This window comes from Salmo trutta, chromosome 17 (genome assembly GCF_901001165.1).
Source record: "Salmo trutta chromosome 17, fSalTru1.1, whole genome shotgun sequence".
NCBI classification, from domain to species: Eukaryota; Metazoa; Chordata; class Actinopteri; order Salmoniformes; family Salmonidae; genus Salmo; species Salmo trutta.
In genome coordinates this window covers 40,470,947-40,488,294 of record NC_042973.1, presented here as the reverse complement: position 1 = coordinate 40,488,294, position 17,348 = coordinate 40,470,947, and the positions used below count along the sequence as shown (strand labels likewise).

The window sequence follows — 17,348 nt, the reverse complement described above, 5'->3', positions numbered from 1 at the left end:
CGGCAGTCCCGTTCTGTAAGCTTGTGTGGCCTACCACTTCGTGGCTGAGCCGTTGTTGCTCCTAGACGTTTCCCCTTCACAATAACAGCACTTATAGTTGACCAGGGCTGCTCTAGCAGGACATACATTTTACAAACTGACTTGTTGGAAAGTTGGCATCCTATGACGGTGCCACATTGAAAGTCACTGAGGTCTTCAGTAAAGCCATTCTACTGCCAATGTTTGTCTATGGAGATTGCAAGGCTGTGTGCTCAATTTTATACACCTGTCAGCAACAGCTGTGGCTAAAATAGCCGAATCCACTAATTTGAAGGGGTGTCCACATACTTTTCTATATATAGTGTATGTTGAAAGTTTGTAGAGCAGAGCTTTGTAAACAAGAATCGAGTAATGAAGTGTTCTACAGGACTTTAGCGAGGTCCAGCTCACCTTCTGATACAGGATGCAGTGATATGTATTAAAACTTATTCCTGCTGTTCATGGTGAGGCAAGATCTATTTTTAAAACAGAAGCCCACTTTATATCTTAGCTTTTTAACTCGCTCATCATTTAAATGTAAAATCTTTATCAATCCAGACACCGAGATATTTTTAGGCGGGAACACACTCATTGAGAGTGCCATGAATTAGAGAACAATATTTAGTTTTGCCCGCATTAAGTAGGGATTTATGTAATGCAACAAAATCAGATTGCAGCTCTAACAATGCCTGGTCTACAGTTGGAACAATGGCATACATAAACGTACCGTCTGCATAAAGATGAATATTACAGGATTTAATACATAGACCAATCTTATTTATATAAATAGTAAAGAGAACAGGTCCCAATACCGACCCCTGTGGTACACTTTTTGTAATATTGAGGAAATTAGAATTGACCCCATCAGAAAGCACACTTTGTGTCCTGTCTCTTAGATAGCTCTTAAACCATTTGCATGATTCCTTGTCCAGGCCCATTTCAAACAGTTTTTGAATGAGTAGGGAATCGTCAATGGTGTCAAATGCCTTGGAAAGGTCTATAAATAGGGCAGCACAATGTTTTTTATGATCTAGCCAATTCAACACATCATCTAAAACCAGACTAGCGCATATTTCGAATAGAGTGAGAAGGTAAAACATTTCTTAGCTGGGAGTTGGTCAGGGATTCTAGTACCTTGGCTAAGCAAGATAACTTTGAGCAATAATTATGTAAATCAGAAGGATCTCCGGCCTTTATTCAGAGGGAGGACATGTGCCACTTTCCAAATCTTAGAGAAAACACCAGCAGCAAAAATACAACAATGAGTGGGGCAGGATTAAGGTTACATTTAGAGTTAAAGTCCTCACAAGTATAGCAAGACATAGCTGTGTGTGTGTGTTGTCCCAATGGACTGATGTGTGTAGGAGAGAGTGGGCAATACTGAGTTTCACACGTTTACCACAGAGCAGAAAAAAAGTGGCAGGTCAAATTGAGTTGAGAACATGGGTGGGTGGTTGTGGGCGTGGGCATCCATCCATGTGTACATGAGGCTGAAGGGGTGCATGTGTTTGTGTGTGTAAGCATCTTTGCCAGTGTTTGCCTGCCTGCAAGGTGTCTGCTTGGTTTTGCGTTATGTCTGCTCTATGTTCTGTTCCCCAGGCAGTGTGTGTGTGTGCGCAGGCGCATGTGTGTGCTGGCGCGCGTGCATGCATGCATTTGTGCATGTGTATGTATGCGTGTGTGCCTGTGAATGTGTGTGTGTGTGTGTGTGTCTGCATGTGTGTGTGTGCGTGTTTGTATGTGTGTGTCTAACTAACCTGTTCGCTCATGCTGTTGATGCCGTCAGGCCCCAGCAGATTGACAGCCTGTTTCACCAGGTCGGTCCGGCCACAGTTGAGCATACGGAAGCCCAGGTCCTGGAGGAACTTAGCCTCCGTGGAGGCTGCATCCAGCTTGCGGGAAGCACAGAAACAGTCATCCGTCCTGGTAGGGAAATCACAGCAAAGGAAATCAATGAGCTGAATTTAGTGCGACACTGATTCTGGACAGAAATGATTTGTGTGTTAAATGATTTGTGTCAATGTGAGGACAAATAACAACTGTATGAGAGGTGTGTGTGTGTGTTCGAGTGTGTGTGTTTGAGTGCGTGTGTGTGTATATGTGTGTGTGTGCATGTGTGTGCGTGAGCGTGCACATGGGTCCATCCGTCGTAGTGTGTGTGCATGTGTCTGTTTGAGTTCATATTGTTGAGTGTGGGTGTATCGAGCCTGCGTGCCGTGTGTGTGTTTCCAAGCCGTACTTGAGCTGGCGTGGTTCACAGTCCACCCCTGGCAGTAGCAGCCTGGCGGCCTGCCGGATGTCGTCACTGTCCACTGAGAAGCTGCGGCGGTGCTCCGCGTGAGCCACCGACACCCTGATCCACTCCATCAGGGGAGGAAGCACTAGGAAAGGCCTGCAGACACGCACGCACGCACGCACGTACGCACACACACACACACACACACGGACACAGGAGTCATCAATATCAGCTATGGGCTGACTGGTACAGGTAAAAGTTGTCCTGGTTTAGGTACAGATCTTGGATCAGCTTAGCTTACACACATTCTAACCATTGTCATTTAAAAGTGACTTGAGATCAGTGTCTTGGAGCAAAGTTATGCTACTCCTTTATTTAGAGACCCTAATATCTGGTTCCCATTTAACTGTATTTGTTCCTTAGAGGATGGAGAAACATTTGAATATGTATATGCACCTGTCGGTCATAGACATTATTACTATTAATATGAATATACATGTAATGTTAATATTGAATAATACTGATGTGACTCTAGATCACTGCTTATTATCTCACACAAGATAGCTCAATGCCTTGAATGTCCAGCCCCAGCTTCACTCCTACATATACACTGGCTTCGGGAAAGTATTCAGACCCCTTGACTTTTTCCATATATTGGTAGGTTTACAGCCTTATTTAAAATTGATTCAATTGTTGTTGTTTTCCCCTCATAGATCTACATACAATACCCAATAATGACAAAGCAACAACAGGATTTTAGACATTTTAATAATCAAATTTTAATAATCAATAATCAATGGAAACAGGAAGCATCTGAGCTCAATTTTGAGTCTCATAGCAAAGGGTCTAAATACTTATGTAAATAAGGTATTTCTGTTTTTCATTTTTAACAAATTAGCAAAACATTCTAAAAACCTATTTTCGCTTAGTCATTATGGCGTATTGTGTGTAGATTGCTGAGGATTTTTATTTATTTAATCTATTTTAGAATTAGGCTGTAACGTAGCAAAATGTCTAAAAATTGAAGGGGTCTGAATACTTTCCGAATGGCTGTACATCTGTCATATATTTGTCACTTATAATCAATCTGTCATTCATCAGTAGTATTCTAGCCTGAGGGAGAATCCTGCTATTTAATTATTCAAATTTTCATCACTGCACATATGCAAATATAAATGACTCCCTTCAAAGTCCTGGGAAACATGTGACCTTGAGGCACTATGACACAATTTGTACCAGCGTTTCAAAAGACACAACACCACATCATGAAGTAGTGTACACTTTATCGGCCAATATATTCCACTACAAAACCAACAGAAAAGCTCAGACATAGTTCACGGGCTAGCTTTAAGACGTGTTTCCGACCATTCTCTTTGAAGATTTCCAATTAAGTGTCGACCTAGGCGAGGTTTTAAAACACGATTGGAATCACGCAGCTTTCCCAATTTTGCCCTACAAATCTGTTCATTAGGAACCTTTCTTTGTGGTGCTCAGAGCTGAAGCAGACTGAGGAAGGAGACCTGGAAGACACATTAGTAGTTAGTTCTCCATTACAAGGCTGTAAAGTGTAGAGCCCCGGAGGAGACCTGCTCTGCATCAACTGTCAGCTTATTCACCCATTTCCCCTTCCCCTGACAGAGGTTTCCTCATATCGTCAGAACATTCTGGTCCTGTGAGGTTATATAATGTATAGGAGCGTTTCCTCACCAGGTGACCTGGCCAGATAAAACTCCAAGCCAGTGTAAATATGAACAGTGTAGATAGATAGCTATAGATAGCAGTTTCGCAGTTTTAAAAATTGTAAGGTATAGGAGGGATCTCAAAATCGACACAATGGAAATGTTGGGTAACGCATAATACCATTCTAAAACATGGACCCCATACAGCCTATTACTTGTATTGAAATGTAATGACTATGTCAGTGAAAGCAATTTAGTAAAGCCATACGTGTTTCAATAATCATTTCCTGCTGATTTCCCCTGCATGTGATTGTTAGGGCTTAATGTACATTAACAAGCTGTCAATTGACTCCATTTAAATATTTTTCCTCTATAGGAAAACATCTGGTTAAGGGACGTGTGGGAGACTTGAGGCTCACTGTGAAAGCTAAACGCAGGAGGTGTCTGTCGCGTACTTCAGAATGGCTTTGGTTCACCACAGAATGAAAGGACTACCGTGACATTTGTGTCTTAGTCGTCTAATGAATGGATGAATGTGAATCCTAACTGTCTATCTACACCATCAACATAACAGCCCATGTACAGTGCAATCGGAAAGTATTCAGATCCCTTGACTTTTTCCACATTTTGTTACGTTACAGCCTTATTCTAAAATGGATTAAATCCCTTTTCCCCCCCCTCATCTACACACAATACTTAATAATGACAAAGCAAAAACAGGATTTTAGAAATGTTTTCTAATTTATTAAAAATAAAAACGAAAATACCACATTTACATAAATATTCAGACCCTTTACTTAGTACTTTGGTTGTGATTACTGCCTCGAGTCTTCTTGGGTATGATGCTACAAGCTTGGCACACCTGTATTTGGGAAGTTTCTCCCATTCTTCTCTGCAGATCCTCTTAAGCTCTGTCAGGTTGGATGGGGAGCGTTGATGCACAGCTGTTTTCAGGTCTCTCCAGAGATGTTCAATCGGGTTCAAGTCCGTGCTCTGGCTGGGCCACTCAAGGACATTGTCCCGAAGCGACTCCTGCGTTGTCTTGGATGTGTGCTTAGGGTCGTTGTCCTGTTGGAAGGTGAACCGTCGCCCCAGTCTGAGATCCTGAACGCTCTGGAGCAGGTTTTCATCGAGGATCGCTCTGTACTTTGCTCTGTTCATCTTTGTCTCGATCCTTACTAGTCTCCCAGTCCCTACTGCTGAAAAACATCCCCACAGCGTGATGCTGCCACCACCATGCTTCACCGTAGGGATGGTGCCATGTTTCCTCTAGACGTGATGCTTAGCATTCATTTACATTTTAGTCATTTAGCAGATGCTCTTATCCAGAGCGACTTACAGTTGTGAATGCATACATTTCATTTCATGCATTTTTTTTATTTTTTATTTTTATTTTTTGTACTGGCCCCCCCTGGGAATCAAACCCACAACCCTGGCGTTGCACACACCATGCTGGCGTTGCAAACACCATGCTCTACCAACTGAGCCAGAGGGAAGGCCTAAGAGTTTAACCTCTTGACGCACGCTACAGCGATTTTTGAAAAAAATACATGCCCATTTTAAACGGCCTCCTACTCAAACTCAGAAGCTAGGATATGCATATAATTAGTAGATGTGGATAGAAAACACCCTAAAGATTCTAAAACTGTTTGAATGGTGTCTGTGAGTATAACAGAACTCATATGGCAGTCAAAACCCCGAGACAGATCCTAACAGGAAGTGGAAATCTGATTTGCGGACTCAACTTCAGCAGTTTGCCTATAAAACACACCGTGAGTTAGGATTCATTGAGCACTTCCTATGGCTTCCACTAGATGTCCCCAGTCTTTACAAAGTGGTTTGAGTCTTCTACGGTACAAACTGACCGAATGAGAGGCTGTGGAACTTGGTCATAGGGGGAGGGCCATTACCATTATGACACGGGCGCCCCTGGCTACCCTCCACATTCGAAAAGTTTAGAAAGACAATGCAACCGTCCCCCTTGAATATTATTGAAGCTCTGGTTGAAAAAGGCCCTAAAGATTTATGTTATACAACGTTTGACATGTTTGAACGAACTTAAATATTTTTTTTTTGCACATTCGTGAGGAGAAGTCCCGCGCACTACGGTACATTTTGAGTAGCCTTCGGAACGCGCTAACAAGAAGAAGCTATTGGGACATAAATTATTAACTTTTTCGAACAAAACTACATTTGTTGTGGACCTGGGATTCCTGGAAGTGCCTTCTGATGAAGATAATCAAAGTAAGGGAATATTTACAATAGTATACAAGAGTAGATTTGATATTCGATTGTTCCAAGATGGCGCTGACCTGTATCGCTAGCCTATTTTTCTGAGTATAGCATCCCCTTTTATTGCAAAGTGTGATTTCCCAGTAAAGTTATTTTTAAATCTGGCAATGCGGGTGCTTTCACGAGATGTTAATCTATAATTCTTTGAATGACAATATTACATTTTAAAAATGTTTTCGAATAGTAATTTAGTAAATTGTAGTGCTTATTCACCGGATGCATTTGAGGGAAAATAGTTTCTCAACGTCACGCGCTGATGTAAAATGCTGTTTTTATATATAAATATGAACTTTATCGAACAAAAGAATGCATGTATTGTGTAACATGATGTCCTAGGAGTGTCATCTGATGAAGATTGTCAAAGGTTAGTGCTGCATTTAGCTGTTTTTTGGTTATTTGTGATGCATGTGGTTGGTCGGAAAATGGCTATGTGGCTACTTTGACGGTATACTCCTCTAACATAATCTAATGTTTTGCTTTTGCTGTAAAGCCTTTTTGAAATCGGACAACGTGGTTCGATTCAGGAGAGGTGTATCTATAAAACGATATAAAATAGTCCTATATTTGAGAAGAAAAAAAATATTACATTTTGCTATGGTTCGGTTATGAATATGGCGATATGATTTTTCGCTGGATGTTGATCCTGCATGCGGGATGAGCGCTTCAAGAGGTTTTAAGGCCAAAGAGGCCAAAGAGTTTAATCTTGGTTTCATTAGACCAGAGAATCTTGTTTCTCATTGTCTGAGAGTCTTTAGGTGGCTTTTGGCAAACTCCAAGTCATGTGCCTTTTACTGAGGAGTGGCTTCCGTCTGGTCACTCTACCATAAAGGCCTGATTGGTAGAGTGCTGTAGAGATGGTTGTCCTTCTGGAAGGTTCTCCCATCTCCACAGAGGAACTCTCGAGCTCTGTCAGAGTGACCATCAGGTTCTTGATCATCGCCCTGACAAAGTTCCTTCTGCCCCAATTGCTCAGTTTGGCCAGCACTAGGAAGGGTCTTGGTGGTTCCAAACTTCTTCCATTTAGGAATGATGGAGACCACTGTGTCCTTGGGGACCTTCAATGCTGCATAATCTTTTTTGTACCCTTCCCCAGATCTGTGCCTCGACACAATCCTGTCTGTGAGCTCTACGGACACTTCCTTCGACCTCATGACTTGGTTTTTGCTGACATGCAGTGTCAACTGTGGGACCTTATATAGATAGGTGTGTGCATTTCCAAATCATGTCCAATCAATTGAATTTTCCACAGGTGGACTCCAATCAAGTTGTAGAAACATCTCAAGCAGGATCAATGGAAACAGGATGCACCTGAGCTCAATTTCGAGTATCATAGCAAAGGGTCTGAATACTTATGTAAATAAGGTATTTCTGTTGTTTATGCATTTGCATAATTTGCCATAGTGGGGTATTGTGTGTAGATTGATGAAGACTTTTTTATTTATTTAATCAATATTAGAGAAAGGCTGTAACGTAAGAAAATGTGAATACTTTGAATACTGTATATCCCATGAGGTGTGTGAGTGTGTCCGTCACTGTGTTCCTGCTTGTTTGTGTTTGTTTCTGTGTGTTACCTCTCTGTCTGCAGGGTAACCTTGGAGGGTTCTATGTTGGGGTTCTCCCACTCCATCTGGGGACAGTGCATGAAGTAGCAGAGGGTATAGAGCGCCTCAGGCTCCCAGTGCACTGAGCTGCTCTTCTGGTGGATGGGCGTCCCGTTGCTGTGGCTCTTCACATGCAGCGGCTGGAGGTGGTGCATGGCCCGGGAGACCAGGTCACCTGCAGTGCACAATGAAAGGATGGGGGGGTACGCACATCCATATTAATATCAGGAGCTGGACAAAAAGAAGGTAATCAAGAAATGGAGGGAATGTCCACCTGCACACACACACACGCATGCACGCACGCACGCACGCACACACACACACACACACACACACGCATACACACACGCATACACACACGCATACACACACACACATACACACACACACACACACGCATACACGCATACACGCAACACACTGTAAGGGGCGATAGATTATACTGGGAATGTCTAGACCCCATGGTGAAGAAACACCCTGAAAACAGACAGACAGACAGACAGACAGACAGGGTTCATAACTATCTTCTCTAAAAGGAGCTTTCGTCGAGTAAAAACGTAGCCACGAATGGTTTCTATAAAATATTAATATTTATATACATAATACTCTCCTTGCTATTTACTCATGCTCTGCATAATCCTCCTGTACTTTAAGGGCCTACAGTGGCACTCAAACTCTCTGCTTAAAAAGATTTCCTCATAAAATTAGAATATTCTCCAGACGCTTAGTATGCAAACACTCTTTGCCAAAAACTGTTTCCCACAAACTTTTTACTGGGCTGAAGGGACACGACATATTGCCTTCTAATGCCACGCAGACGTGGAAGCCAGACAATGAGACAGCTGGGCCCAGATACAATCCCACTGAGAATCAGTAAAACTGAACGTGGGTTTCAAAGGCTGCAGTATTTAACTCATTGACACAACAAGTATTAGTCCTCACCCTTTTGCTACTGTATAGGGAAGAAACACATTTTCTATATTACTTTGCATTAGAAACATACTGTAGGCTATATACTTCTACATCTCTATCATGGCAGGACATTCTGAAACCCCTGGGCCCTATCACCCCGTACACTTCTGTTACTATATATATACAGTTCCAGTCAAAAGTTTGAACACACTTACTCATTCAAAGGTTTTTCTTTATTTTGTATTTCTACATTGTAGAATAATAGTGAAGACATCAAAACTATGAAATAACACATATGGAATCATGTAGTAACCAAAAAAGTGTTAAACAAATCAAAATATACTTTATATTTGAGATTCTTTAAAGTAGCCACCTTTTTGCCCTGATGACAGATTTGCACACTCTTGCCATTCTCTCAACCGGCTTCATGAATGCATTTCAATTAACAGGTGTGCCTTGTTAAAAGTTCATTTGTGGAATTTCCTTCCATCTTAATGCGTTTGAGCCAATCAGTTGTGTTGTGATAAGGTAGGGGTGGTATACGGAAGATAACCAACCCTATTTGGTAAAAGACCAAGTCCATATTATGGCAAGAACAGCTCAAATAAGTAAAGAGAAACGACAGTCCATCGTTACATGAAGGTCAGTCAATCCGGAAAATTTCAAGAACTTTTAAAGTTTCTTTGAGTGCAGTCACACATTTACATTTTACATTTTAGTAATTTAGCAGACGCTCTTAACCAGAGCGACTTACAGTAGTGAATGCATACATTTTATACATTTTTTTCCGTACTGGTCCCCGTGGGAATCGAACCCACAACCCTGGCCTTGCAAACACCATGCTCTACCAACTGAGTCACAAAAACCATCAAGCGCTATGATGAAACTGGCTCTCATGAGCTTCTAGTCATGAAATCTATGCAGCCTACTCACTCACTTTTTATAGCTACTGTTTACAGGCCTCCTGGGCCATATGCAGTGTTCCTCACTGAGTTCCCTGAATTCCTATCGGATCTTGTAGTCATAGCAGATAATATTCTAATTTTTGGTGACTTTAACATTCACATGGAAAAGTCCACAGACCCACTCCAAAAGGCTTTCGGAGCCATCATCGACTCAGTGTGTTTTGTCCAACATGTCTCTGGACCTACTCACTGCCACAGTCATACTCTGGACCTAGTTTTGTCCCATGGAATAAATGTCGTGGATCTTAATGTTTTTCCTCATAATCCTGGATTATCGGACCACCATTTTATTGCGTTTACAATTGCAACAAATAATCTGCTCAGACCCCAACCAAGGAGCATTAAAAGTTGTGCTATAAATTCTCACACAACCCAAAGATTCCTTGATGCCCTTCCAGACTCCCTCTGCCTACCCAAGGACGTCAGAGGACAAAAATCAGTTAACCACCTAACCGAGGAACTCAATTTAACCTTGCGCAATACCCTAGATGCAGTTGCACCCCTAAAAATTAAAAACATCTGCCATAAGAAACTAGCTCCCTGGTATACAAAAAATACACGAGCTCTGAAGCAAGCTTCCAGAAAATTGGAACGGAAATGGCGCCACACCAAACTGGAAGTCTTCCGACTAGCTTGGAAAGACAGTACCGTGCAGTATCGAAGAGCCCTCACTGCTGCTCGATCATCCTATTTTTCCAACTTAATTGAGGAAAATAAGAACAATCCGAAATTTCTTTTTGATAATGTCGCAAAGCTAACTAAAAAGCAGCATTCGCAAATGGAGGATGGCTTTCACTTCAGCAGTAATACATTTATGAACTTCTTTGAGGAAAAGATCATGATCATTAGAAAGCAAATTACGGACACCTCTTTAAATCTGGGTATTCCTCCAAAGCTCCATTGTCCTGAGTCTGCACAACTCTGCCAGGACCTTGGCTCAAGGGAGATACTAAAGTACTATATCTCTTGACACAATGATGAAAATAATCATGGCCTCCAAACCCTCAAGCTGCATACTGGACCCTATTCCAACTAAACTACTGAAAGAGCTGCTTCCTGTGCTTGGCCCTCCTATGTTGAACATAATAAACGGCTCTCTTTCCACCGGATGTGTACCAAGCTCACTAAAAGTGGCAGTAATAAAGCCTCTCCTGAAAATGCCGAATCTTGACCCAGAAATTATAAAAAACTATCGGCCTATATCGAATCTTCCATTCCTCTCAAAAATTTTAGAAAAAGCTGTTGCACAGCAACTCACTGCCTTCCTGAAGACAAAGAATGTATACGAAACGCTTCAGTTTGGTTTTAGACCCCATCATAGCACTGAGACTGCACTTGTGAAGGTGGTAAATGACCTTTTAATGACGTCAGACCGAGGCTCTGCATCTGTCCTCGTGCTTCTAGATCTTAGTGCTAGTTCTAGATCTTTTGATACCATCGATCACCACATTCTTTTGGAGAGATTGGAAACCCAAATTGGTCTACATGGACAAGTTCTGGCCTGGTTTAGATCTTATCTGTCGGAAAGATATCAGTTTGTCTCTGTGAATGGTTTGTCCTCTGACAAATCAATTGTAAATTTCGGTGTTCCTCAAGGTTCCGTTTTAGGACCACTGTTGTTTTCACTATATATTTTACCTCTTGGGGATGTCATTCGAAAACATAATGTTAAATTTCACTGCTATGCGGACGACACACAGCTGTACATTTCAATGAAACATGGTGAAGCTCCAAAATTGCCCTCGCTAGAAGCCTGTGTTTCAGACATAAGGAAGTGGATGGCTGCAAACTTTCTACTTTTAAACTCGGACAAAACAGAGATGCTTGTTCTAGGTCCCAAGAAACAAAGAGATCTTCTGTTCAATCTGACAATTAATCTGGATGGTTGTACAGTCGTCTCAAATAAAACTGTGAAGGACCTCGGTGTTACTCTGGACCCTGATCTCTCTTTTGAAGAACATATCAAGACTGTTTCAAGGACAGCTTTTTTCCATCTACGTAACATTGCAAAAATCAAACTTTCTGTCCAAAAATGACGCAGAAAAATTAATCCATGCTTTTGTTACTTCTAGGCTGGACTACTGCAATGCTCTACTTTCCGGCTACCCGGATAAAGCACTAAACAAACTTCAGTTAGTGCTAAATACGGCTGCTAGAATCCTGACTAGAACCAAAAAATTTGATCATATTACTCCAGTGCTAGCCTCCCTACACTGGCTTCCTGTTAAGGCAAGGGCTGATTTCAAGGTTTTACTGCTAACCTACAAAGCATTACATGGGCTTGCTCCTACCTATCTTTCCGATTTGGTCCTGCCGTACATACCTACACGTACGCTACGGTCACAAGACGCAGGCCTCCTAATTGTCCCTAGAATTTCTAAGCAAACGGCTGGAGGTAGGGCTTTCTCCTATAGAGCTCTATTTTTATGGAATGGTCTGCCTACCCATGTGAGAGACGCAGACTCAGTCTCAACCTTTAAGTCTTTACTGAAGACTTATCTCTTCAGTAGGTCCTATGATTAAGTGTAGTCTGGCCCAGGAGTGTGAAGGTGAACGGAAAGGCTGGAGCAACGAACCGCCCTTGCTGTCTCTGCCTTGCCGGTTCCCCTCTTTCCACTGGGATTCTCTGCCTCTAACCCTATTACAGGGGCTGAGTCACTGACTTACTGGTGTTCTTCCATGCCGTCCATGGGAGGGGTGCGTCACTTGAGTGGGTTGAGTCACTGACGTGGTCTTCCTGTCTGGGTTGGCGCCCCCCCCCTTGGGTTGTGCCATGGCGGAGATTTTTGTGGGCTATACTCGGCCTTGTCTTCGGACGGTAAGTTGGTGGTTGTAGACATCCCTCTAGTGGTGTGGGGGCTGTGCTTTGGCAAAGTGGGTGGGGTTATATCCTGCCTGTTTGGCCCTGTCCGGGGGTATCATCGGATGGGGCCACAGTGTCTTCTGATCCCTCCTGTCTCAGCCTCCAGTATTTATGCTGCAGTAGTTTATGTGCCGGGGGGCTAGGGTCAGTCTGTTTCATCTGGAGTATTCTCTTGTCTTATCCGGTGTCCTGTGTGAATTTAAATATGCTCTCTCTAATTCTCTCCTTCTCTCTTTCTTTCTTTCTCTCGGAGGACCTGAGCCCTAGGACCATGCTTCGGGACTACCTGGCATGATGACTCCTTGCTGTCCCCAGTCCACCTGGCCATGCTGCTGCTCCAGTTTCAACTGTTCTGCCTGCGACTACGGAACCCTGACCTGTTCACCGGACGTTCTTGTTGCACCCTCGACAACTACAATGATTATTATTATTTGACCATGCTGGTCATTTATGAACATTTTAACATCTTGACCATGTTCTGTTATAATATCCACCCGGCACAGCCAGAAGAGGACTGGCCACCCCTCATAGCCTGGTTCCTCTCTAGGTTTCTTCCTAGGTTTTTGGCCTTTCTAGGGAGTTTTTCCTAGGGAGTTTTTCCTAGCCACCGTGCCTCTTTCACATGCATTGCTTGCTGTTTGGGGTTTTAGGCTGGGTTTCTGTACAGCACTTTGAGATTTCAGCTGATATACGAGGGCTATATAAATAAATTTGATTTGATTTGATTTTGATTTGATTTGATTTGATGAGGACCGCCACAGGAAAGGAAGACCCAGAGTTACCTCTGGTGTAGAGGATAAGTTCATTAGAGTTAACTGCACCTCAGATTGCAGCCCAAATAAATGCTTCACAGAATTCAAGTAACAGACACAACTCAACATCAACTGTTCAGAGGAGACTTGTGTGAATCAGGCCTTCATGGTCAAATTGCTGAAAAGAAATCACTACTAAAGGACACCAAGGACTTGCTTGGGCCAAGAAACACGAGGCAATGGACATTAGACCGGTGGAAATCTGTCCTTTGGTCTGATGAGTCCAAATATTTGATTTTTGGTTCTAACCGTTGTGTCTTTGTGAGATGCAGAGTAGGTGAATGGATGATCTCCGCATGTGTGGTTCCCACCGTCAAGCATAGAGGAGGTGTGATAGTGTGTGATTTATTTAGAATTCAAGACACACTTAACCAGCATGGCTGCCACAGCATTCTGCAGCGGTACGCCATCCCATCTGGTTTCCGCTTAGTGGGACTATCATTTGTTTTTCAACAGGACAATGACCCAAAACACACCTCCAGGCTGTGTAAGGGCTATTTGACCAAGAAGTAGAGTGATGGAGTGCTGCATCAGATGACCTGGCCTCCACAATCACCCGACCTCAACCCAACTGAGATGGTTTGGGATGAGTTGGACCGCAGAGTGAAGGAAAAGCAGCCAAGAAGTGCTCAGCATATGTGGGAACTCCTTCAAGACCGTTGGAAAAGCATTCCAGGTGTAGCTGGTTGAGAGAATGCCAAGAGTGTGCAAAGCTGTTATCAAGGCAAATGGTGGCTACTTTGAAGAATCTCAAATATAAAATATATTTTGATTTGTTGAACACTTGCTTTGGTTACTACATGATTCCATATGTGTTATTTCATAGTTGTGATGTCTTCACTGTTATTCTACAATGTAGAAAATAATACAAAAATTAAGAAAAACCCTTGAATGAGTAGATGTGTCCAAACTTTTGACTGGTACTGTACATAACAGAAAAACACATATTATGTATGTAATATTATTAATCATCAGACAAACATACTGTATATTTTCCTGATATAGAATGACATTGTGCTAGTCTTTGTCAACCAAGTAATACTGTAATGGCACGTTCCATTGGTTTCACATTCACACATAAGGGTCTGTTCCACAATCACAACACATTGCATTCAATTAAAGACTAAAGAGTGTTCTTTCAGAAGGATCTATTTCTCACCAAACTCATTCAGTGGAAACAACAACTAGCAGTTGTACCAATAAAGGGATGCTTCTATGGGGACAGTCATTCAAAGAGACAAACGGCTTGTTTAGCATCATAATTGTGCGGCTTGACTACTGCCAAGATTCCATTTTGCCGTGACAATGAGAGATGTGGAGGCATCACTAAAAGGGGGAATTGGATGTTGGGAATCAACAGTCTATCTCCCTGCCAGCAGACCTGAAAGATGTCAGTGCTCGACTGATAAGGGAAACAGTGCAGCATTGTATGGAACAGTATGATGACATTGAACATGCATGCATGAAAGCCTGCACACACACACACAAATGCACACACACACACACGCACGCATGCACGCACACACACACACACACACGCACACACACACACACGTACACGCACACACACACACACGTACACACACACTAATTGTACAAATGGGAATACAGTGTAATAGTGCCCTAGCCTCGGTACCAGTCTTTTTAACTAACATTCCACTCTTTGACAAATGACAGGAGTGGCATGTAATAGCTGAACAGAGATGGCAACCAGGCTAATAGTGCCCTCATGAGCAGTGGAAGGAGCGGGGACTGAGGTGGGCAGCTCAGGGCGATGGGGTAATAGACATTCTCATCTCTTATTGACGCTGGCATGTGACATTTCCTGGAGTGGGGTGGCGGGCAGGCAGGCAGGCAGGCAGCCGTCGGGCTGAGGAGTGAGATTACTAAACCCAACAACCCAACAGCAATACTGTCTGGCACAGCACAGTGCCATAGGCTTCACAGACAATGAGCTTCTTCTAGAAGTGCAGTAAAACAACCACCCATCTGCTACAGATGGCTGAAAGTGGAGGAGAGATTGACTTCATCACTACTTGTTTTTGTAAGAAGTGTTGACAAGCTGAATGCACCAAGCTGTCTATTTAAACTACGGACACTCATGCATACCCCACAAAACATGCCACCAGAGGTCTCTTCACAATCCCCAAGTCCAGAACAGACTATGGGAGGCACACAGAACTATATAGAGCCATGCCTACATGGAACTCTGCGTGAGATAACTGATGCAAGCAGTAGAATCAGATAAAAAAAAAAAAAGATAAAAATACCCCTTATGGAACAGCGAGGACTGTGAAAAGACACACACAAAAGTACGGACACACACATATACGCACACAAGCACTAGCGTACGCATTCTATACACACGTACATTGCAATATTGTTGTATGGTGTTATTATACATTTTGTATTGTATATATATGTAGTGGTGTAATAATGCTATATGACGTACTGTTTTATCTTTTGTTTTATATGTAATGTAAGTGCCTTAATGTGTTTGGACCCCAGGAAGTGTAGCTATTGCCTTGGCGTTAGCTAATGGGGACCCATAATAAATACAAATACAGATACAGATGGAAATAAGGAAACTTGGAGTATCTGCTAGAGCTACCATTTCACCATGAACACTGGACTGTCCTTTGTGTTAGCCTCAAGAGCTAGTCTACAATGCCATTAGTCGATTCATGGGATTCAAGCCACTGCTAGTAATCAATGTCTCATCCAACCAAGCTCATTCTTTACATCAACAATGAGCACCGAGGTAGGAGACAAGACAGGCTAGAGATAGCTCTAGTCTATTCATAATGCTTTTTTCAAGTGTTCTACAGGGCACCATCCACTTTATCGACAGGCTGAGGCGCTCTCATCAAAAGATAACTTCTCAGGAGTACAATCGCACTGCTTATATTTACAAGGGGGATTTATGAGTGTTGGCATCTGAGAGGTCAGTTACCAGCTATTCAGTGCCCACATAACAGCCAAGCGCTCATTCAAGCATGATGTGTAATGACTATTTAATGGGGTAGCGGCTGAGAACGTCTCACTGGAGCCATGACTAAACTATTCATTTACCAGTACTAGCTAGATACAAATGTGAAATGGCATTGGCTATAGTTTGTCTACAACTTCTAATCAGATCTTGTCTTAGCATTTGGAGAATGTGTAGTGTAGTCTACAAATTTGCGCAGGGGAAATCACAGCTATTTTGGAGGATTTGCTGTCAATCAGCCATGATCGTGTTTAATTGTGAGTGGCCTGTGTAGGTCCAGGACGCTTCTCTCCAAGGCTCTGACAGAAGCACAGGAACATAGCAGGTTAAACTGTGGGTTTGATTTGCCAGAATCAAGAAAACATTGCAGTACAGTAAATCAGAGCTCATCATCATAAATGATCCTAGTCATCATGGGCACCACTACATCACAGATTACAGTCCTTCCTTAAATGCTCTTGGGCTGAGGAGTCATACTGCAGGCTTTGAGAAGGGAACAGAGTGACCTAGTGCTGGGCCTGTCTGTGCATCCCTCAGAGACCTAAAATCACCATGCCACAGCGCTATAGATTATAGATGAACACATTTCCATTTCACACAAGCTTACAATACACACTTGTGTGAAACAAGGCAAATATAAGCACCTACCAAATGATTGTTATTATTTGATTAGTGCATGCAGCTGAATGCAGATACAGACACACCAACATGTTGTTGCAGGAGAGTGGATAGAAGCACACACAGTGCATTGAGTGCAAGCAGAGAGGGACCCAGGACATAAATTCCTACATGTGTTTAACCAACAGATGGTTCTGCCTATTAGAGATCAAAATAAGATTAAAAGAAAAGAGAGGAGTGATTGCTATCTTGACAGTACAGCTGACAAACATAATGATATTATCAAGATGAGAATGTTGCTGCTTATCTGTGCATGTGTGTATGTACAGTACAGGAAGAATGCCAGAACATTCTCAGTCAGAG

At 42.6% G+C, this 17,348-nt stretch overlaps 1 protein-coding gene across 2 annotated transcripts in view; it reads right to left on the bottom strand.

Annotated features, from left to right (window-relative positions):
- The window catches only part of LOC115152190 (ankyrin repeat and BTB/POZ domain-containing protein BTBD11-B), a 137,098-nt gene that overhangs the window by 21,726 nt on the left and 98,024 nt on the right, over positions 1–17,348 (bottom strand). For both annotated transcript variants that reach the window (XM_029696772.1, XM_029696771.1), the window contains exons 3-5: positions 7,797–8,001; positions 2,258–2,410; positions 1,776–1,941 (exon numbers count right to left, since the gene is read on the bottom strand). In XM_029696772.1, the coding sequence (XP_029552632.1) occupies positions 1,776–1,941; positions 2,258–2,410; positions 7,797–8,001 (524 nt within the window). The remainder of the gene's footprint in view (positions 1–1,775; positions 1,942–2,257; positions 2,411–7,796; positions 8,002–17,348) is intronic.